Here is a 24,402-nt window from a genome sequence, read left to right as displayed (position 1 = left end):
CTATACAAAAGCTTCTTTCACTTAACCGACTCTAACATCACCCCAACCTAGAATACATGATATGCAAATTCCAAGAGGACACCAATGAGCCCCTTAATACTACTGGAATCCTACTAATCTACAGACCCCTAGGCTCCTGGAAAGCTGCCCAGCCTAACTGAACTTCTATACCTCTGCCTTTCTCAATTGCCCAAAACACAGCAGCCAGACTCATTTTCGGCAAATCACGATTCGAAAGCAGAACACCGCTTCGTGAAAAACTTCACTGGTTCCCTATCAAGGGAAGAATAAACTTCAAAACCCACACAATGATCCACAAGATCCTCAATGTTGAATCTCCAAGCTACATGTCCAATTTGATCGATCTTCCAGCCAGGAACTGGTCCAAATCTTCTCGAACATATCTCAATCTTCATCTTCCCAACTGCAAAGGCCTCAAATACAAAACCTACTACACATCCAACTTCTCTGTTATAGGCAGCCAACTCTGGAACGCCTTACCTAGACATATCCGAAAAACCAATGAACACCTACCCTTCCGTAAGCTGCTGAAGACTTACCTCTTCAAACAAGCCTACCCAAACGACCGAATTTAATCCTTGAACCTAGACCACACCACCAGTACTACTCACACTCCAATCTTTTCCCCACATCTTTTACTGATGTCCCATTCTATATAACTATGTTTCTCTGTGATACATTGTAACATACTTTGCACTGTCTCTGTGATACCTTGTAACAAATTTTGTTTTGTATCCGTGATACTTTGTACCATACTCTGTAAGCCGCATTGACCTTGCTATCCAGCAGGAAAGAGCAGGGTATAAATGCTACAAATAAATAAATAAATAAATAAATAATCATCGGAGACCTGAACCTACCCCTTGAACTAGAAAATGATGCCAGAGTCTCCTCTTTCAACTCCCTTCTATGGTCCTTTAATCCCACCTTCGACCACAAAACCTCCACTCATAAGGGCCACACTCTTGACATGGTTGTCATCCTACCCTCCAACTCTCCTCTCAGACATCAACTGGTCAGCTATACCTTGGTCAGACCACCACCTAAGCCCACTTCACTCTTCAGATCAATATAACTCCAATCAATTCTAAATATGACAGACCATTCATAAAAACGAGAGGAAAAAAAATCAACCATACCAAGTTCTTGAACCTGTTCTATTGAATTAAGTTCAAATTGCTAAAGGTCATGTTTCAATTAACTTATACGGAAACATGAGTCTACTGCTAGGGGTCACCAGTACCATTTTGGATCAAGGCACCAATAGGGCAAGAGCGACTGAAGCTTGCTCCTGCCCGAACCACTAGACATCAGGGACTTTATTAAAGTAGGCTTAGGGGGCCTTCATGAGGGAAAGGGTGCCTAGAGAGTATCTTTAGATTTCGTGAGGACACTTCTGGGTGTCGGAGTTGGCCACTAGAGGGGACTCTCTGGTTTGGGAAGGGTCTGCATGGGGGCAGCACAATGGGGAAGGGGGGATCTGCTCAGTGCTATTACTGAAGGGTGCTGGCACTTTAACATGCAGCCCATGAGCACTGGGCCTTGGCTTCATGAAATGTGATACTGCAGGTTGACTCCCCCCATGGTAAACCAAAGTGCAGTAAAAGCCCAACTTTTACTGCACATTGATACATTCAAAAAACAAACTAAGGGGGAAAGTTATTTCCTCATTAATTTTAATAGATAATGTAAAGGAAAATGTAATAAACAAGGATAAGCAAGAAAAAAATTAAGGAAAAATGTAAATCATAATCAGGCTTATTTTCGAAAGAGAAGGGCGCCCATCTTCCAACACAAATCAGGAGATGGGTGTCCTCCTCTCAGTGTCGCCCAAATTGGCATAATCGAAAGCCGATTTTGGGCGTCCTCAACTGCTTTCCATCACGGGGACGACCAAAGTTCACGGGGGCGTCGGCAACATAGTGAAGGCGGGACTGGGGCATGCTTAAGAGATGGGCATCCTCGGCCGATAATGGAAAAAGGAAGGCACTTGGCCGACTTTACTTGGTCCATTTTTTCTTGCAACCAAGTTTCAAAAAGGTGCCCGAACTGACCAGATGACCAACGCAGGGAATCAGGGATGACCTCCCCTTACTCCCCCCGTGGACCTCCCACCCTAAAAAAAAAACATTTTTTTGCCAGCCTCTATGCCAGCCTCAAATGTCATACCCAGCTCCATGACAGCAGTATGCAGGTCCCTGGAGCAGTTTTAGTGGGTGCAGTACACTTCAGGCAGGCGGACCCAGGCCCATCCCCCCCTACCTGTTACACTTGTGGTGGTAAATGCGAGCCCTTCAAAACCCAATGTACCCACATGTAGGTGCCCCCTTCACCTCTTAGGGCTATAGTAGTAGTGTACAGTTGTGGGGAGTAGTTTTTTTTTTTTGGGGGGGGGGTTGGGGGGCTCAGCACACAAGGTAAGGGAGCTATGCACCCAGCAGCAATTTCTGAAGTCCACTGCAGTGCCTCCTAGGGTGCCCGGTTGGTGTCCTGGCATGTCAGGGGGACGAGTGCACTACGACTGCTGACTCCTCCCACGACCAAATGGCTTGGATTTGGTCGTTTCTGAGATGGGCGTACTCAGTTTCCATTATCGCCAAAAACCGGGGACGACCATCTCTAAGGTCAACCTAAATGTTGAGATTTGGGTGTCCCCGACCGTATTATCGCAACGAAAGATGGCTTCCAACCTTGTTTCAATAATACGGGTTTCCCCATTCCTTCACGGATCCGTCCTGCAAGGACGGCCCCAGGAAAACTTGGGCGCCCCGTTAGATATGCCCCTCATAGCATCATGGGATATATCACCATAATTACATCTCAGAAAAAAAGCAGGCAAAATTAAATCAAATTGACATCTCATAACCAAAGAAAACAATTAAGTAACCTTTTCTTGAAGAACAGGACTGTCTAATAGAAAGTCTCTAAATGAATGGGATCAACAAACACATATCTATTGTTTTCATAATTCACCAGGTACTTACAAGGAAATCTAAGAAAACAAATGTACCTCACACAGCCAAAATCTTGGACTTTAGTACAGCTTTCTAAGAAGCTGCATTTATCTGGCTACATCAGGAAACATATTTATCGACTGACCACAGAATAAAATCTACTTTTTAGAAAAATACAATTTCAGAATCAAATTCTCATTTTCAGAGTAAATCATCATTAACAAAGTGGCATGCTTAGTAGACAAGTCCTGAGAAGGCTCCAAAAATTGGGAGACATCAAGGTTATATGCAGATACTATCTGATCAAGCTCTCCCCTTTTTGGTCACCTTAGAAACCTCTTAATAAATAATATATACTCTCAACTGAGAAAGACTCAGCCTGAGGATACTGCAAGATTTCTTTTAACTACATTTTCAGAAGTTCTAATGAATCCAAATAATGAACCACTGGAAAATTCAGTATCCTTACATTTCTAGAATGAAATTGGTTTTCCATTAATTCCAACTGAGCATGTAATAAGGCACTATCTTTAACCATAGACACAGCTGCAGATTGTAATGTACCAAGAGATACATTTACTTTCTTTAAATTCCCTTCAATGTCCTCTAATCTCTTCTCAGCTTCAGAGAGTTTAATAGCTCCTTCCTGAGAAAATTTACATATTAAGGGAATTGTTCCTTGCATTGAATGGTCAATACACTTAACAACCTGCCATATGTCTTGCAGAGTAGCTTCTCTTGAGATTCAGTTCCATCTGTTGCACAATCAGATACCATCTGGACAGGTTGAGCTTGGATAGGAGCTCTTCCTAACCTCCCATCCTGAATCACTTTTCTAGATTGTTCACCCATAGCTGAAATTTGTGAAGGAGAACCCCCTATCTCTTCCTAAAGGAGAGGATTCTCCTACTAAAGTTACCATGTTGTGGAGGAGGAGTCTGCTCTAGAGAAGATAAGGACGCAGCGATTGGGGAGGATTCACTTACATGATTGGCATTAAAAGCTGATGGTTCCTGCTTCACATGCAAGTCTATTGCACTACTTACTACAGCAGTGATTATCTTTACTCTAACAGGACTCTTACTTTTCCTCTTCTTCTCCATTACAGTTAAAAATACTCCCTTGCTCCTTGAGGCTCCGAAGGGGCGTAGGCTGGGCTGTTTCATGGCAGGGGCTCACTAATAAAGGACTTTAGGACCTGATAAGGTCACCAATAGTAGCCCATGGCAATAACTACACTTCTGGTCAGAGTCAGCATGACGATATGTTCATCCCCTTTAGAATGTAAGTCCTCTAAGAAAAAAAGGAAATACACTAGTATACCTGAATGAAACTCACCCTGATCTACCAATGAAAGGTGTCAGCTAAATAAAAATGAAAATTAAATAATAGACTTGTTATTAAAAAAGAATATCATATGCAAGCATGGAAAACCCAATATGAAGTATCCATTTATGTACAAACTGGGAAAACAATAATCAGCTATAAAACTCATTTGATATTATAATTACCTATATAGTGTTATCAGATTATACATAGCATTTAACATAAACATACAGGGTTAATTTTATAACAGAATGCCTGTGTGAGAAGTACAAAAGAGCATCTATTTTAAAAGGTGACATAAGCATCTATGAGCCTTTATAAAATAGGTTTGACATGTGTAACCCGGGTTGAATCTGGATCTGCAGCACAGAGGAACACACTCATGCACACCCAACTTTCTCTTTCTTAGACAAACAGGATTGGGCACCGGTCCAGATAGTAGATGGGTCTTTGGGATAGACATTCCTTACAGTCTGGTTCCTTGAAGCTCCTCAGTCAAGAAACCACACAACACTCCAAGAGGTTTAAGAATAACTGGAACTTTATTGAACTGTAACAAAATACAAACTCTGTAACAATGATCTTCTTTAGCGCAGTCAGTAGAGAGATAGCTCATGTAACTCCAAATCAAATCTCAATCAGCAATGAGCACTTCCTTTCCACACCCAGTAGGAGTCTCAGAAAGCGGTTTCTCTTTCAAGACTATACACTTAGGCACAACCCTGTGATGCCTATCCCACAGTCAGATGAAACATCATGGCTAATTCCTTCTCCCAGCAGGCTCCTTACACAAGCTGGGTTGGGACCCTTTATGTGGCTATCTTCACCCGTGGGTATTACCATATGGTTACACCCGACTGTGGACAGAGCACAACATACCCTGAACCCCAGTTAAGGCCAGGCTTCCCAATCTACCTGAGGTTCTGGCTCCTGTACCAGCTTCTATGAACTCGACCACCACTGTTCCCCTCTTGGATCAGTTAAATGGAGTTGGCAGTTCAGGATCCCCCTTAATTTGCTAAGGGTCAATTGGCAGGGGGCTTGTAACAGCTTAGAATCTAGGCAACCAAGGACAATTTCCCTCCCCCCTCACACTTTTTCTCCCTATTTATTTGCCAAGCCTCTCCCCACTCTGGAGCTCTGCAAATCAGGGCACTCATTTATTGAAATGATTTCATAACTTTCTCTAGGCTGGGTTTCTTCCCATCCAGGGCCTCTACTAATGACTGGGACTGTGAGAAATTGAACGAAGACCATACAAGACTGCAAAACTGGGCATACAAATGACAGATACAATTTAATGTGGACAACTGCAAAGCAATGCACATTGGGAAGACTACTGAAAATTATAACCTCATGATGCTAGGCTCCACATTAGGATGAAAAGATCTAGGTGTCATCATGTTGTTGAAATCTTCTGCTCAAAATGTAGGAGTGACCCAAAAAACAATGTTAGGAAATATTAGAAAAGGAATAGAGAATAAAACAAAGAATATTATAATGTCTCTCTAGGTTCCATGATGCAATCTCACCTTGAGTAGTATGTGCAATTCTGGTCGCCACATCTTAAAAAGACAAATTAGACCAGGTATAAAAAAGGTGACCAAAATGATCAAGGGGATGAAAGGAGACTCATATGAGGAAAAGCTTAAGAGATTAGAGTTCTTCAGCTAAGAGAAGAGATGGTCAAGGGAGTACAAATCCTGAGTGGAGCGAAACAGGTAAATGAAATCACCTGTCTATTCTTTCAAGAAAACTATGCCATGAAGTTACACAGTAATACTTTTACAACAAATAGGATAAAATATTTCATCACTCAATGCACAGTGTGATGATCCCAGGACGTCCTGGTCTCAGACACTCAGTATCCGAGGGCCTAGCACCCTCTATATGCCAGTAAGACAACCCTGCCAAGGGCTTTATTAAGCAATGACTACTTTCAAGGGCCTCACATACAGCAGAGCCACACTAAAACTGTTCAAAATCAAATGTTTCTTAACAAAACAAAACTCATGTTATCTTCGTATCACTGACTTGAGATTCTTTTATTTCCCAGTTACAACTATACAGAGGTAATTCCTTATTTCTTCCTTTTACAATTCCTGTTTTACATGGCACTCCAGTTCAGATTTTCTGACACACCAAGCACACACACAGCAGTGCTTCAATACAAAGTCTATACGTTGAAACTGCAGTCTTCCTTTCCAGAACTGCCCAGCTTTAACAGATCTTCCTTATTATGCACCTCTGCTTCATACTGCAGGGCAACCTTTTATGAAGCAAACTCACAGGTATCTTCCTGCATACCTTTCTTCCTGGATTGGTTTTCACCCTTTCACCCATGGGCTTTTAAATACATCAAGCTCCTTATCAGCTGACATGGAAGCCTGTTGGAGGAAAACTTCTTCTCCTTCCTCAGACTTATAGCTACCCATTGTGGAGACCAAACTCCTCCCCAGACTCATCTGTCTGTACCTCGGAAAACAAGCAAGAAGAGAGAACCTAGCTACAGTGGCTAGAATGCCATTCTCTTGGGGAGATCCATCCTTCTTTTCCCCTATGTTATGTCATGTTGTGTGCCCTGGCTGTGTTCCATTCTAAAAGGCAAAACCTTCTTTTAAATTCCCCTCATACCATGAGACAGGTCAGTAATCAAGCACCTGGGAGCTTCCTAATTAGCCCTCCTCCCAGGTTCTTCAAGCACATGCTCTTTACCAATTCCAGCCCTAATGCCTGATGGGAAATGCAGTCAAAAACCCCTTTAAAAGGGGCCAAGCTTAAAAGCACATGAACTTGAATGGAGCACTTTCCCTGTTTTTTTTCCACTTTTGTGGCTGAATCCACAGTGACCTCCAGGCTACATACCATAATAGTTAAGCTCTGGAACTCACTGCGGGAGGATGTGGTAAAATCAGTCTGCGTAAGTGGGTTTAAAAAAGATTTGCACAAATTCCTGGAGACAACGTCTATAAAGTGCTATTGGCAGCACAATACTGGGCTATATGACCTTCAGGCTGATCCAATACGGCAATTCTTATGTTTTCATGTAATTAGTCTGATTTACACCTGCTCAGCAAAAGGTGTATATTATATATACACACACACACACACATACATCTATATACACACACACACACATACAGTATATATGTATACTGTGGATTTCATAAAATCCACATGTCACAATTCAACCTTATTTTGCTAATATACCATTTGGGAAAGAGCTGAAAGCATGGACATTTGAGATTTACACTATATTTACTTAAATATAGGGCAAATCTCAAATGTCCATGCTTTCAGCTCTTTCTTAAATGGTGTATTAGGAAAATAAGGTTGGATTCTGAGAGGTGTTATATATTTTGCTATCCATATTATTTTTGTTTGATAAAATACACATGTACATCGTCACTCAACATCCAGTCTTCCCAAACTACACCTCAAGAACTTCTACATTCTGAGTAAAAGTAGGTATACTATTTCCATGCCTATATTTCATGTGCATACTCTGCTTGTAAAACATGCTTTACACACAGAAAACGCTTTATAAAATTATCTTCATAATAGACAGTCCCTGCTTTTTGAAGTTCACAGTCTAAAGAGACAGAAAGAAGCACAGATAAAACAACTGGGACAGGGGTCTTTACAGTATGATAAAACGACAGGGCCAACCACAAGGAAAGAGGTCTACTGAGGGTCTATTTGAGAAAACAGGTGGTCATCTGCAAAATAAAGAGTCCATGTACTGAACAATAAGTTTCTTGAAGTGGCCTCAAAGAGGTCTGTTTTTAGGCTGGATTAAACATAGTAAACATAGTAGATGACGGCAGAAAAAGACCTGCACGGTCCATCCAGTCTAAGAAGATAAATTCATATGTGCTACTTTTTTATTTGTACTGTCCTCTTCAGTGCACAGACTGTATAAGTCTGGCCAGCCCTATCCCCGCCTCCCAACCACCAGCTCTGGCACAGACCCTATAAGTCTGCCCAGCACTATCCCCGCCTCCCAACTACCAGTCCCGCCTCCCACTACCAGCTCTGGCACAGACCGTATAAGTCTGCCCAGCACTATCCCCACCGCCCAACCACCAGCCCCAGCACAGACCGTATAAGTCTGCCCAGCACTAGTCCCGCCTCCCAACCACCAGCCCCAGCACAGACCGTATAAGTCTGCCCAGCACTAGCCCAGCCTCCCAACCACCAGCTACACCCCTCAAAATTCTGCCAGTGGCAGTGAGCATTTTGTTGCCCGCTGCCAGTGTTATTCCTGAATATTCAACAGTGGGCCCTGTCCAGGCTTCGGAATTGGATATCCGGTTGTTTTTTTTAGATAGCCGATCAAGTCAATATTCAGCCTTTGACTGCATAAGCCAAACTGCTTAAAGATAGAACTGATATTTATGTGGTTTACTTGTACAGTGAAGGGCTGAATATTGGCGCTTAACCCGACTCCGCTTCTGGAATGCCCACAAGTTAGCGGCTTTTGAATTCAGCGCTAACTGGTCATTTTCAGCAAAAATAACTGGTTAAGTGATGCTGAAAATGATTGGATAGCCACAAAAAAGCAATTTAACCAGTCTGCGGTCAATTCCGGCCAGTAAAATCATTTTGAATATCGGCCAGACTTCAATAGAAGTACTGGTGTGAGAAATAATGAGCTGAAAATCAGAGGGAAGACAAAAACAAAAATATTTTCAAAAAGGACTGATGCCGTTAACATCTGGCATTCTGCTTAATCCTTTGATTTGAAAATGTTGGGTCAGTAATCAAACGTTTGCACAGACCATCTCCATGTCAGGCCAAATGTTATCTACCTAAGTATAGAAGGGGCAAGGGACAGTCTGGGGACAGGCCAAAAATTTATCCAAATAGCATGGATAACTTAAGTATCACAGGTCCAGATATCTTTATGCAAAATGGTATTTTGCATATCTGCTGAATAGCCAGTTAAAGATATCTAGATATTTTCACATTGATACCTCTCCTCCCAACACACACACATTGAATATTTCCCTCAATGTGACTTTCGACACAGTGGACCAAAAAAAGGACAGACGCTGTTCATACTTAGTGTTTTTTCAGAGTTTTCAGCGATATATCTAGAGTTTTTTCTGGTAGAGTACAATCCATCAGTACTTCACCTTAGGACCCCTGAAGAAGGCAATGTTTTTGCCGAGACACTACAATGTTGGGTCATCTTTATAGTTTGAAGTACCAATTTACAGTACTTTTTATGCTTCTTTCGTTATTGTACATTATTTTGAAGATTACTGTACATTATTTTGAAGATTGGATTTTGTTCTAATAAATTCAGCCTGTTTATGACATCCTGACTTGTGGAGTTTGGCTACTTCCGTTCCTTTTCTTTGCTTTCAGCACAGTGGAAACATTAATTCAGTCCAGTGTAATCTTGGCAAAGATTGTTTTGTTTTTTTAATACATATAATTTTCAGATCAAAAGCTTTTAAGACCATCTATCAAGCAAACTGACTAAGTTCCAGCTCAGGGCGTGAATGTTTTTTTTTTGTTTTACGTACATTGTATCTGGCTGCATTTTTACATGATTTTTAAAAGCAAAGGGCCAGAAACTTCAATCTTTGCAATTATCATGACTAACAGTTTTTTCCTCTTTATGTTAATAAGCCATTATATTTATTCCTCTGCTGTACTGAAACAGAACATTGGTTTTGTAAAATGGCAAGAATCCTTCAAAAAAAAAAAAAAAAACATTGATTAGTCCAGGGCAGGGTTATGGCATAGGCAAACTACATAGGTATCTAGGCCCAAATATACAGATGTACTAATTCAATGGCATCCAAGTTAGATCTTTCCACTGGTAAGAAAGGAGAGGTGAAAGGCTGTTGTAATTTATGCCAGACATTGGATTAGAGGCTAACACACTGGTAAGGATTTAAAAATGGGGGAGGGGGGCATCATGCTAGTTTAGGGCCCACCTCAGTGTTAATCCTGTCCTAGATGGGCATTCCATCCGAAAGTATATTTTGAATACCTGAACAAATACAAGCAACTCAGTTTTCTGCTGTATGTTATTACATAGTGAGATTACCATGTGGACATGAAGAGAAGGCTAATGAAGTTACTTAAGAGGGGTTAAATAAGTGTAATGACACTGGCAGAAGATAAGTTGTGCAGCTGAATTTTGAATAGATTTAGGGGTGTAGTCATCGATGCAGGCTACCATTAAGATGTGTTATTTTATCACAGGTCCCATTTTATGCAATGAGACCTAGATACTAATAATTGGGGTTAACAGTAAAACATGTCTTAGCCAACATTCCCTCTAAGCTGTGTAGGAATCCTCCACCTACACTCCTGCCAGTGGGAGGTGCTGTTTCAGTATCAGATTTTCAATAGCAAGGGACAGGGAAGCTCTGCAAGACTCCAAGAAATCTGCTAATCCCAAGCAACTGAAAATGCGTTATTGAAGCCCCATTATTGAAGGAATGCAGTTGGAGAATTCCCACACAGCTTGAAGGGAATACTGGTCTTAACAGTACCCCATGTTGATACCCCTCCCCCTTCCAAATTGGAAAGAGACAGATTATTGGGAGACTTGTCAGGATCCGGTTGCAGTAGTCTGTGTAGGAAGTGATGAGAATGTGGGTGAGTAAGGAAGGAAGGAGTGGATTCTGGTGATGTTCTAGAGAAAAAAAATGTCAGGTTTTAGCAGTCTGTTGATATGTGCAGAGAAAGAGAGAGAAATGTAAAAGACGACCACAAGGCTATGGCCTAAGGGGACCAGAACTATGACAGTGTCATCCACGGAGGTAAAGGAGGAAGGGGGAAGATAAGTTTAGAGGGAAAGATAAGAAGTTCTGTCTTGGGGATATTAAGTTTTAGATGGCAGCAGATCATCCAGGCAACACCATGGAAACAAGCACAGAGAGTGTGAAGTCCCAAGACAGAGCCCTAATGTATACCAATTAATAGTGAGATAGCAAGGGAGAGATATATACATTAGAAGTGCGATGCGAGGGACCTGAAATCCAAAATAGGTATCAAGGAGTAGGTGGTGATCAAAAGTATCAAAAACAGTGGACAGAATAAGAAGAATGAGGATTAAATAAAGGTACTGAAATTGGCTAGGAATAGGTCACTGGAGACTTTGGCAAGAGCAGCCGCTGTAGAATGCGGAAAGTAAAACCCAGATTGGAGTAAATTAAGAATGCCTCAAGATGAAAAAGTCAAGACATCAGGGGTGAACAGCATGTTTGAGTAAATTAGCAAGGTAGGTAGAATCCAGTGAAGGTTTTTGACAAATGTTTGTGAGCAAAGAATTTTTTTTTCAAGGTAGCAGGAGCAGTTGTACAAAATGATAGCTTAAGGATCTGACAGACAGAAGGGATGACAGTAGGGAAGGTAGAGCTTCTGCAGGTTGAGGATCAGAGGAACAGGTAAGGAGTCTGGAGAAAAACAACAGATGTCCAGGTTCCTCCCCTGTGATTTACAAAAAAAAAAAGAAGAAATGGGTGGTGGAGGTCAAAGGAAGGATGTGGAAATCGAGAAAGGAAAATGGAGGCGACTAGATGGAGAGCTTAGTGGGGTTTAAAAAAGGTTTGGATAACATCCTAAAAGAAAAGTCCATAAGCCATTATTAAGGTGAACTTGGGGAAAATCTACCACTTATTTCTAGAATAAGCAGCATAAAATGTATTGTACTGTTTTGGGATCTTGCCAGGTACTTGTAACCTGGATTGGCCACTGATGCTGGGCTTGATGGACCATCAGTCTCTCCCAGTATGGCAACGCTTATGTTCTATGTTCCTAACTCAAGGTTAACCTTGTGAAACTTGTCATGGATGTAAGTCAGCCATAGTCTGAGCTGAAAAGGAAGGAAACATGGAGACATTCTGAGGAGGGAATTGGTTAAGGTACATAAAGATGGGTTCTGTGGGAAGATCTACAAGATATGTAGGATCATGTGCACTAAAAGCCAATGCAAAAGATGCATAGATTAAATGTGCATAGGCAGTATCACAAAAGTTTACGTGCACCTCTTCCTGGTGTAGTTAGGATTGGTGCATCATCTTCAAAACACTTTGCTTCCATTTCTTTTTTTGCTGCATGAAACTATATAAAACAGGTTACAAGCTGTTTTAAATAGTTTTGCTTCTTATTATCTTATTAGCATAGACTTCACATTAACACAATTGAAAGTCAGTTTAAGTGTATAAGCTATACTTCTAGCACCCACAAAACAGGCTATGCATGTTAACATACTTTAGTACAATGACACTTTACTGTTGCTTTGAAAAGTTTCTTAATGGCTATGCCTTACCTGTTAATTAGCACGTGTGTTCACCATCATGTGTTGCAAAAGAAATCAAACACCTAGCCAAGAGACATTTCTATTTCTCATTCAGTCCTTACCCGGATGTATGCGTCCTGGTGATGCTTGGCAAAGTACAGCATGTTGTCTAGGGCTAGCATTCCTGGTGGAGTCTGGGTAAAATCCATTGCTGGGTTCACATGATTCTGTAATTTATAAAGGAAATGCCACTATAAATCCCAGAGATATGCCATTAATGTCATTATAAGGACACATGCTGACTATATCATCATGTATATCGAATGTCTTTTGCCTCTTGTTTATGGAGATGGGGAGCACAGCTGGATGCAAACATCCTTTCCTAAAACTCTGAAATTCAGATGACTTATTTCTTGTGAGCAAGAGAAATGCAAAGCCATATTATGAATGAGTGAAGCACTCATTTCAACTAATGAAAACATTTAGCACTGCAGGAATAAATGAACCTTATTTATTTTCATTTACAGAACATAAAATATATTGCGATTTCACAGTACTATGTTCTGCTTGTGTTTACTGTCTGTAGCAGCTCAGCGGTCCATGTGCCATCTTGGGAGAATAACTGTCAGAAAAAAATTCACATGATATATATATATAGATAGATACAGATATATAGAAAAAAAAAGTAGAGTAATACAGTTTACGATGAAGTGGAAGCTTCACCTTGTAAGCGCCTGTCACACTAAATTGGCTAGTCTTTAAGGTGCCATCAGAATGTGGTGTCCAAGCAGAAAGTTTATACACACGTATGTACATTTGGATTTAAAATATCTCACCTTTTCAAACTCATGGCTCAGTAGGTACATCTCTGCCTCAGATGGCTTACAAACTAAGGGTGAGATGCTCAAAGCAAACCGGACTTGCAATGCTTCATTTAGACTGGCTTTAGCCAGTCTAAATGAAACGTTATTTTATGGCTATTGCACAAAGGCTTTAAGCCACTGCTTTACCTTGGCCAGAAGCAGTGATCGAAAGTCCTACGCTAATGAGCTCACTAGTATTAAAATTAGCTTGATAGCAATTCCTTCCAATGCTTAGCAAACCAGTTCGCAACCCCCCCCCCCCCCACCCCATGCCCTGACTAAAACCTAGGTCTACTGCCGATCACAATATCAGCCCTTTTGACCCATGTCTTCTCCTCGTGGGAGGGTGGCACCTGCTGGCTACCAGCTTTGTCCAGGGCCAGTTCCTGTCCTATGATGATCTTGCCCCTGTCTCTGCTTAAGAACCTAGCAAAGAAACAAGCCAACAGCCTTCAAGAGCAGTTCATCTAGTGGCAAAAGGCTGAGAACCAGGGAGTCAGATTCAAATGCCACCAATGTAGCCTTCAGGCCAGGTCCTAACCACTCATTCACTGGACATGCGCACAAGAGCTGTGCCTCCCACACAGCTCTAGTGGGCATGCACCAGGAAGGTTCCACCCCCTTTACTGATCAATCTTCAACACTGACAGTGTGCATATAATTTACATGCTGTTAGCGTTGATCATTGGTTGCTAAATCAAAATTGGTGTTCTAGCCAGTGTTTTCCAGTGCTGCTCTCTACAATGCCGGAGTTCTGTGCATCTCACCAATGGAGGGTGCAGTGACTTGTTCTGGGTCACAAGCAGTGACAGATGCAGGATTTGAATGCTAGTTTTCCGGCCCACTACTCTAAATACTAAGCAACAACCATTTTAAAATAATATTTTTAAAATTAACACAAAGCTGGATCTTCTGTCTTTCTCTGAAGGTGGAGAAGGGACAAATATTCAAACCACCTGGAGAAAGTTCCTTAAGAATCCAGCCATGGAGAAAGCTCTGTTTAACTTAGACATTCTGAACCTATAAACAAGGCCGGTGCAAGTAAATCAAGCAACCTAGGTGAATCTTCATTCTGCCACTCCCGCCCATCCCCTTCTCCCCGAGTTATACACCTACCTACTGGCAGCAGCAATACTGTCACAGGTGAAGTTCAACATATGACATACAAATGCTGATTTAATTAAAGAAAAATTGGAGAAATGTATTTGAAAAACTATTACCCCTATCAAAATTATTAAATACTACTGAAATTGTGGGAAATAAAATATTAAATCATTATCATCAACACAAAAAGTTTTTAACAAAACATATAGTGATGTGCTCAATAACTCAAAGTGCAACACATATCAATAAATTCAGAACGTAGCTGATTGAAACATCACAGCACAGAACAACGATAAGTACACAAATGCTGATGCCTCATTAGTAACAGCAACAAAAACTCTCCACTATCAGACACTTTGGAGATAACATAAAACCCAATCAAAAAGAAAATAACAGCTTCCCAAACATATATAAGCAAACCTACCATATCAAAAAAGCACTAATGCTCAGGCCTCAAACACCAAAAATCCTAATACACTAGAGCCTAGGACACCCATACACCCACGTCCTGCTGGATAATAGAGCAGGTCGTACTCTAATGATCCTTACATAAAAGCTAAAGTCTAGGAAACTACCTCACACTTCTGTCACACATGCAGAGCACAGACAACCTCTCATCTAATGGGAGAGCCAGCTGGCTCCAGATTTTCAGAACAGATTTACCCATGGTAGTTCTGAATACGCTACCACATTCCCTAGAAAAGGCAAGACTACAAGTTCATGCCTGCAAAGGAGTAAAATCCTGGAACAGATTATCATGAAAATCTGGAGCCAACTGGCTCTAAATATAAAGAAAAAAAAGAAAAGAAAAAGACACTACAAGTTAGAAGAGAACCCCATGCAAGTAGTGCCAATACTGGAGAAACAGAAATGTATTTCTTCTCATACTGTGCGAGATGAAAAGCCATTAGAGAAGCACTTTCCCCAAAGACATTAAAATAAAATATTGTTTCTACTTTTGTTGTCTTCTCATTCCATTTTTCTAATTGCATTAGTCTTGGTCTTTTTTTTTTTTTCTGTTTTCAGTACTTTCTTCACTTGCATTTTCTGTTACCCCTCTCTCTTCTGTTTGCTTAATTTTACCTCCTACTTCTCTGTAAACTCCTCTCCATTCATTTCCTTCTCTCTCTCTCTCGTGTCCCTCTGATTTTCACCATCTGGTCTCCCAATTCCACCCTTTGGAATCTACCTCTTCCCAATCATCATCTACTTTCTTTGCCTGTCATTCCATGAGATGGCCTCACACGGCAGAGAACGAAACTGATGTGCTATAGAATGCCATTACTTCTGCTGGCCATGTGGTTGGAAAGAAATGTATCACTAATATGGCCACAAACACCAGATGATGGGGAGAGAAGTAAGAAAGTACTGGCCAGTTCAGCACCCCTAAATTCAAAACTTCTTAAAAAACTCACATCTTTCTGCTAGCCTACCCTTCTGATACTTTTATATCTTTCTGTCTTTGAATGTATTCTATTATAAACCACTTTGAAACCATTTTTGGCTTGATGAAATTAGAGCCTTCGACTACACAGGCCTGCTTTGCAGAACTTTATCAAGTGTTGTAGTTGCACCATCCTATATAATAAAAAGCACCTCCAATGTTCTGAAGCTGACTCCTTGGCAGTGAAGGTTTGAAGGGTTCGTGCTGTCTGTAACACTGTATCCATCACCTGAACTGATGTCACGTACTTCCGGGTTCGTCACAAACAGCACTGACCAACCACAGGATAGCAGCACGAGGCACAACTTCAACGACTATAGCCTTCCCTTCGAGTTCGTTCCCTCAGAGTCCTGACCTCGCGGAAAGAGGAAATGACGTCAGCAGGCAGGACTCTGAGGGAACAAAGTCGAAGGGAAGGCTACAGACGGACAGGGCTTTCAAAGACACGGCCGCTTCAACGGATGTAAACAGGGGAGCGAGGAGAATCGATGGGTAGCTGGAGGGGGGGCAGGGGAGAGAGGACAATCGCAGGGTGCCTGGAGGGGGGGGCAGGGAAGAGAGGAGAATCTCTGGGTGGCTGGAGGGGGAGCAGGGGAGAGAGGACAATCACAGGGTGCCTGGAGGGGGGAGGCAGCGGAGAGAGGAGAATCGCAGGGTGGCTGGAGGGGGGCAGGGGAGACAGGAGAATCACTGGGTGGCTGGAGGGGGGCAGGGAAGAGAGGAAAATCGCTGGGTGGCTGGGGGGGGCAGGGGAGACAGAATAGCTGGCTGGCTGGAGGGGGGCCAGGGGACAGAGGAGACTCGCTGGGTGCCTGGAGGGGGAGCAGGAGACAGAGGAGACTCGCTGGGTGGCAGGCAGGGGACAGAGGAGACTCGCTGGGTGGCTGGAGGGGGAGCAGGGAAGAGAGGAGAATCGCTGGGTGGCTGGAGGGGGGGCAGGGGACAGAGGAGACACACTCACACCCAGCAGTCTCACTCTCTCTCTGTCACACACACACACACACACATTCACTCTCTCTCTCTCTCACACAGTCACTCACACACACACTCCGAGAAAAACCTTGCTAGCGCCCATTGCATTTGTGTCAGAAACGGGCCTGTTTTACTAGTAATACTATAATCATGCAGTCTTTCATTCTGTGGCTTAGAACTATTTTTCACCTGGTAGTATTTCCTGCTTTTTCAGGCTTTCAGAGATAATATAGATGCATACGTTCAGAGGCTGATGTACTAACCCATGCCATTTTTTGCTGGCTTGCAGTTCTCTTTGCGATATTTAGCAACATGACAGTAACATAGTAAATGATGACAAGATAAATCCCAGTAAGGTCCAACTAGTCCGTCCAATAACTAACTGCTACTACTATTTATTTCTATAGCGCTGACACTCCAAAAAGGTTACCCCCACCGGTATGTTTTTATTTAGGGTTTTACTTGCCTTTCCTTGCAGGTTATGCCCCTCTATGCCTTTATTTAGGGTTGTACCTGATGCTCCAAGAACAGCTCTTGCTATATAGGGATCCTCTGTGTTTATTCCATAGCTTTTTGAATTCCACCACTGTTTTTGTCCCCACCAACTTCACAGAGAAGGCATTCCAGGCATAAGAAGTCATACTGGGTCAGACCAATGGTTCGTCCAGCCCAGTATCCTGTTTCCAAGAATGGACAATCCAGGTCAAAAGTACCTGGGAGAAACCCAAATAGTAGCAGCATTCCATGCTACCAATCCCAGGGCAAGCAGTGGCTTCCCCATATCTATCTCATTAGCAGACAATGGACTTTTCCTCCAGGATCTTGTCCAAACTTTTTTTTAACCCAGATATGCTAACCACTGTTACCATATCCTCTGACGAGTTCCAGAGGTTAACTATTCATTCAGTGAAAAAATATTTCCTCCCATTTGTTTTAAAAGTATTTCCATGTAACCATTCAGTGTCCCCTAGTCTTTGTACTTTTTTTTTGTTACATTTGTACCCCTCGCTTTCCCACTCATGGCAGGCTCAATGCGGCTTACATGGGGCAATGGAGGGTTAAGTGACTTGCCCAGAGTTACAAGGAGCTGCCTGTGCCTGAAGTGGGAATTGAACTCAGTTCCTCAGTTCCCCAGGACCAAAGTCCACCACCCTAACCACTAGGCCACTCCTCCACAGTTTTGACAGAGTACAAAACTGATTCACTTTTACCCATTCTACACCACTCAGGATTTTGCAGACCTCAATTGTACCTCCTCTCAGCCATCTCCTTTCCAAGTGGAAGAGCCCTAACTTCTTTAGCCTCAAAAAGAAACACGCCTACCTATGAAAAGGCAGTATTACAAAACAAACCCTAGAACATCTCCTACTGGGGGAAAAATAAGCCACACTTCTATGGATTTTTACATAGAGCTACACACTGAAAGAACACACAACACAGAAACACCCGCCCCATATACAGAATACACTCCAGCCCTTGTTTGCGCTCCCTCAACGATCATAGACTCGTCTTACCAAACCTCAGACAGGCTTATTATAAAGTTACAAGAAAAAGCGCCTTTTACTTTATGGCTCTGTTTCTTTAAACAGCCTTCCTCTGTTCATTAGAGCTGAGCCTCTGTTGAAGAATTTTAAAGTAGTTTTAAAAACCTACTTTTTCTCTAAAATTTAGAGCATTTCTGTAATCACAGGCAGTTGTACCAAAAAAGTGTGTAGCAGTTATGTTTTAGTTGTGCTTTGGTGTGACTGGTTCCTTTCCTCTTTATTTTTGGCACCCCTTTCCTTTTATTCACATTTTTAACTATTTTTGTACATTGCTTTATTTGCTAAAAAAAAAAAAAAACCCAATTCATCAAGCATAAATAAACATAATACAGAAGTCATTTTAAAAGCATCTCCATATGTAATTCTCCTTCATCCCCCAGATTTTTATATTACAGCCTCACTAGTTAACTAGTGTACAGGTTTATAAAATGGCCCCATTAAGTCCTTTTTTGCATAAATGACACCTCATAAAACTACTACTTACTACTACTACTACTACTATTTAGCATTTCTATAGCGCTACAAGGCGTATGCAGCGCTGCACATAGAAAAAAGACAGTCCCTGCTCAAAGAGCTTACTACTTATCATTTCTATAGCGCTACTAGATGTACGCAGCGCTGTACACTTGAACATGAAGAGACAGTCCCTGCTCGACAGAGCTTACAATCTAATTAGGACAGACAAACAAGAGATATGGTTACATCATCTGCATAAATATATCCTGCTCCATAGCATGAGAAGAATTACACAAATTATATTTTGGCCATTGATCATTAAAAGTATACAAACTCGAGTGTCGTTTTTGCTCCACTGGCTATTTTTTATGCCTTTTATAAAATAAACACAATATTGTGCCTATGTATCTTGTACACTTTGGTGGACTGTTACAAAATTACCCTCTATGCATGTATACATGCTTCCAGGAGTATAATGTATACCATGTGTACCTTTGAGGCTCCTAAAATTGATGTACACTAGAATGTATACATGATTTTGTTTTCTTTTTAGTCCAATAAAATTTTACAGTTTCCAAATCAATGCAACCAGTATAAAAGTATGTACTTTGATATAATGGCGAGTACTTTGCCAGTAGGCATATATGGGGATATTTATTTTACTTATTTTTGTTACATTTGTACCCCGTGCTTTCCCACTCATGGCAGGCTCGATGCGGCTTACATGGGGCAATGGAGGGTTAAGTGACTTGCCCAGAGTCAGAAGGAGCTGCCTGTGCCTGAAGTGGGAATCGAACTCAGTTCCTCAGTTCCCCAGGACCAAAGTCCACCACCCTAACCACTAGGCCACTCCTCCACTCCGTCTATAAACGTCCAAATTGCAAATTCATGCATATAGCAAGGAGGCATGGTCTGGGTATGTTTAGGGTGGGACTTGGTTGGAAGACAGTGAAAGTCTGGTTATTTTCTCAGGCACAGGAGCCAACCTTTTGGGTGCCAGTGGGTGCTGAACACTCCCAATTCTGAGTAAGCTCCTTCTTTGTGTCCAGGGAGGGGTAAATGATATTTTTCTTGACGCTCCCAATCATTTTGAAATATTGGCACCTATGGTTGGCCGTTAGGGGACAGTGCTGTTAGGCTAAGTCTGCATGTATCACACCATGACCTTGTTAACTGTACATTTTTAAGAATGTTAATTATCCACTGACCTAATCACTTTTGGGTAGTGGGGGTTAACAAAACAATCTTAGAAAAATACATAAGTTTGAACGTAGCATGCTTTTATAGTTCCAACACCAGTTCCAATAAGACAGCATCCAGTTTCCCTCTGACTAATGCTGGGCCCTATTACGCAACAGTTTGAGTGTAAGGTACCTTGACTATTAGAGAGAGGGCTGATGAATAATAGCATAATTCCTGATTAACATTAATGCCAAAATTATAGATTTCATTTTAATCGGTTTAAATGATTAGCTAGCTAGCCTTCTTCGTGTGTTTAAAGAACAATCATGCTCTGCTTCATCCCTGCCTTCTGCTACACACTCCTCAGCAGTCAAACCATATTAGCAGTGATCCCAAGCTTGCCACAAGAAGGCTTTTGCAGCATCAGATGGGGAACCAGACAGCTGGTTCTTGCTGCAGGAAGATGCCATACCAACTTGGTGAGAAGAGGGTTAGTTAGATAGCAGCTGGACCTTTAGTCATGTGGAGACATCAAATACATATTACCAACTTGGTATTCATTAAAAGCTTAGCTTCCTTTATTTAAAATCATGTTAAAGGTGTACATCAATGCACTTTAATAAATAGACCCTAGTGTGTAGGTGATGCTTTCTAATTGGACTAAGATTTTGAGCATTATACTGATTTCATTAGATTAATGTAAAATGAGGTAAGGAAAATGAAATCTAAATATTCACTACTTATTTAAGTGGAACAACATTCCACTCATTTTTTAAAAATAAATCATTTTTGCAACAAGAAAATGCAATGTACATATTAAAATAAAATTAAATGGAGACTGGTGCTTTTAATCTTCTATGACTTTAATTTGATTTCAACAGATAAAAGCTCTTGAAATGTTAAATGGAACTGTAATATTAACACTGAATAAGCTTCCAGTGTTGTGATCTGTAAAAGAGAAGGGATTAAATGTCTGTTCCAAAAAAGGCAGCTCTTTGATAAATCAGATTGCAAAACTTCACTTAAGAATTTATCATCCATCTGGATTCAGCTGCTTCCTAGAAGATGCAAATGGAAGCTGTCAATTTATTTTTCTAGGGATGACCCTGGGGAAAATATGGGGCCAGGAGTAATTCAGCCAGAGTGAAAACATAGAAACAGAGAAAAATATATGCAGATAAAGACTATATGGCCTATCTAGTCTGCACATCCATGCCGTTACTCTCCCTATCATTCCCTTTAGACATCCTATGGACTTCTCCCAAGCTCTCTTCAATTCAAATACTGTTTTCATCTCCACCACTTCCACTGGCAGCAGGCTGTTCCACAGACTCACCACCGTTTCAGTGAAGTATTTCCTCAGATTATTTCTGAGTCTATCCCATTTCACCTTCATTCCCTCATTCCAGAGCTTCCTTTCAATTGAAAAACTCTTCTCCTGTGCATTTATTCTGCATAGGTATTTAAATGTCTATCATATCTCCCCTCTCCCATCTTTCTTCTAAAGTACATATATTGAGATCTTTAAGTCTGTCCCCGTATGCTTTATGACAAAGACCATTGTCCATTTTAGTAGTCACCCTTTGGACTGACTCCATCCTGTTTATATCTTTTTGAAGGTGTGATCTCCAGAATTATACACAATTTCATCAGAGTCTTATACGGGGCATCATCACCTGCTTTTTCCTACTGGCTATTCCTCTTCCCTATGCTCCCGAGCATCCTTCTATCTTTCACCGTCACCTTTTCTACCTGTTTCGTCACTTTAAGATCATCACATACAATCACACCCAAGTCCTGCTTTCATGCACAAAAGTTCTTCATCGCCTAACTGCACCGTTCCCTCGGGTTCTTGTAGCCCAAATACATGACCCTGCATTTTTTAGTATTAAATTTTAACTGCCAAATTCCAGACCATTCCGCTAGCTTTGCTAAGTCCTTCCTCATGTTATCCACATCATCGGGGCATCTACCCTGTTGCATATTTTGGTATCATCCGCAAAGATTCAAACCTTACCAGACAGCCCTTCGGCAACATCCCTTACAAAAATGTTAAAAAGAAGTGGCGTAAGAACTGAACCTTGCAGCTCAAACCCACCTACTAATATTGGGTTAAGGGCAGTGGCGTACCAAGGGGGGGGCAGTGGGGGCGGTCCGCCCCAGGTGCACGCCGCTGGGGGGTGCCGCGGCGCGCGTCTGCTCTTCCGCGTTGGCTAAACTTCGTTCGTTCGCTGCAGCTCCCTGTGCCCCGGAACAAGTTACTTCCTGTTCCGGGGCAAAGGGAGCTGCAGCAAACGAAATTTAGCGAACGTGGAGGAGCAGGCGCGCGCCGCGGCACCCCCCCCCCAGCAGCGTGCACCCGGGGGGGTGTCATTTCGCCAGGGGGGGAGAAGGTGTCATCTAGCGAGGGGGGGGTGGCGCATCGGCGCTCCGCCCCGGGCGCCATCCAGGCCAGGAACGCCACTTGTTAAGGGTCATTCCTTGAGACTGAGAAGCAGAGCAGAGATTTCCTGGTTCAGTACAGATATCAGCACTGTGCAGGCTATTCCAATTCATGACATGGCAGCTTTCGTGAGGAAATGATGCCAGATGTCAGAATGGAGCTACCGTGACAAAATGGGATCTGGGGCTTTTGCCCAGATTAGTATTTTCATCCCCCAAGACAACCTTATCTTTACAAAACCCAGGTCCCTTGGATGAAAAGTAATGTACCCTTAAGCCACACGGCATGCAGAAACTGTTTTAACCTATAGCAGAAATTAACTTGTATTATAAAAGATAACCAGAAAATTGTAAATAAGGATGAAGCAGATTGCCTCAGGCTGGACTGTTTATGGCGATAATATGCTACCCAAGCTACTCATCTCTGCTCTTTTTTTCATTCATTTCCATTCCGGCTACACTGCCTTTTGCAAATACAAAAAGCAGCTTACATCAGACTAAACAGACAACCGGCCTTGAAATCCAAATAAAAACCAATTTTAGGAAAGAAAGGTGGACAATCATGGACTGCTGCTCCCACCCCCCATCATACCTACTCCAGGCCAGATGCTAGTGAAAAAAATGGGCTTTAAGACCTTTCTTGAATCTAATGTGCAAACTTTCCAATACACTGTACAACAGGATTCCAAAGCAGAATACAATGGCAGGTAAGAGCTGTTAAGACCCCATCCAGTCCACATAATTTATTCCCTGGTAAAATGCTGCAGACCATAGCTCATTTATAACTTTCCCTTCAATTCTCTGCAAGAAGGAGATCATCTCTGCTTATCCTATGATCTCTTCAATTCTTTTTTTGCCTCATTGGAAGGCTATTCCTTGAAAAACAAACAAACACAAAAACATAGAAAATAGCACCAGATAAAGACCTATTGGTTTACCAAGTCTGCCTATCCATATTTTCTATTATCCCTTCCTTTCCCGTAGAGATCCTCTGTGCTTGTCCCATGGTTTCTTGAGTTCGGATACAGTCTTCCTCTCCACCACTACCATTTGGAGGCCATTCCAAGCATCTACACTCTTTCCGTAAAGAAGTATTTCCTTATATTACCCTCGAGTCTATTCTCTTTCGCTCTCATTCTATACTAGGGGGCACGCAATGAAGCTACAAAGTAGTAAGTTTAAAGCGAAACAGAGAAAATATTTCTTCACTCAGCATGTAATTAAACTCTGGAATTCATTGTCAGAAAAATGTGGCAAAAGCAGTGGATAGCTTCCTAAAAGAAAAGTCCATAAGCCAGTATTAAAATGGGCTTGGGAAAATCCACTGCTTATTTCTGGGATAAGCAGCATAAAATGTATTGTACTGTTTTGGGATCTTGTCAGGTACTTGTGACCTGGATTGCCCACTGTTAGAAACAGGATACTGGGCTTGATGGACCTTCGGTCTTTCCTAGAATGGCAACATTTATGTACCCCTATGTTCCAGATCTTCCTTTCAATTGAAAGAGATTCTCCTCCTGGTCATTTATTCTATGTAGGTTTCTAAATGCCTTAACATCTCTCCCCTCTCCTGACTTTCTTCCAAAGAATATATATTGTAGACTACTGACTATTTAGTAGCTGCCCTCTGAAATGACACCATGCTGTTTATATCTTTTTGAAAGTGCTCTAAATGAGGTCTCTCCATAACTTATAAAAAGGCATTATCACCTCCCTTTTTCCTGTTGGCCATTCCTCTTCCTAAGCACCCAAGCATTTTTCTGGCTTTTGCCATTGCCTTTTCTGTTTGGTCACCTTAAGATCGTCAGATATGATCATGCCCAAGTCC

At 41.8% G+C, this 24,402-nt stretch overlaps 1 protein-coding gene across 3 annotated transcripts in view; it reads right to left on the bottom strand.

Moving 5' to 3' along the window:
• Nucleotides 1–24,402, bottom strand: part of ELMO1 (engulfment and cell motility 1) — a 683,834-nt gene that overhangs the window by 345,769 nt on the left and 313,663 nt on the right. For all 3 annotated transcript variants that reach the window (XM_030204026.1, XM_030204017.1, XM_030204035.1), the window contains one exon: nucleotides 12,690–12,794. In XM_030204026.1, the coding sequence (XP_030059886.1) occupies nucleotides 12,690–12,794 (105 nt within the window). The remainder of the gene's footprint in view (nucleotides 1–12,689; nucleotides 12,795–24,402) is intronic.

The sequence above is a fragment of the Microcaecilia unicolor genome, chromosome 1, assembly GCF_901765095.1.
Source record: "Microcaecilia unicolor chromosome 1, aMicUni1.1, whole genome shotgun sequence".
Classification (NCBI taxonomy): Eukaryota; Metazoa; Chordata; class Amphibia; order Gymnophiona; family Siphonopidae; genus Microcaecilia; species Microcaecilia unicolor.
This window is presented reverse-complemented; position numbering and strand designations above follow the sequence as displayed.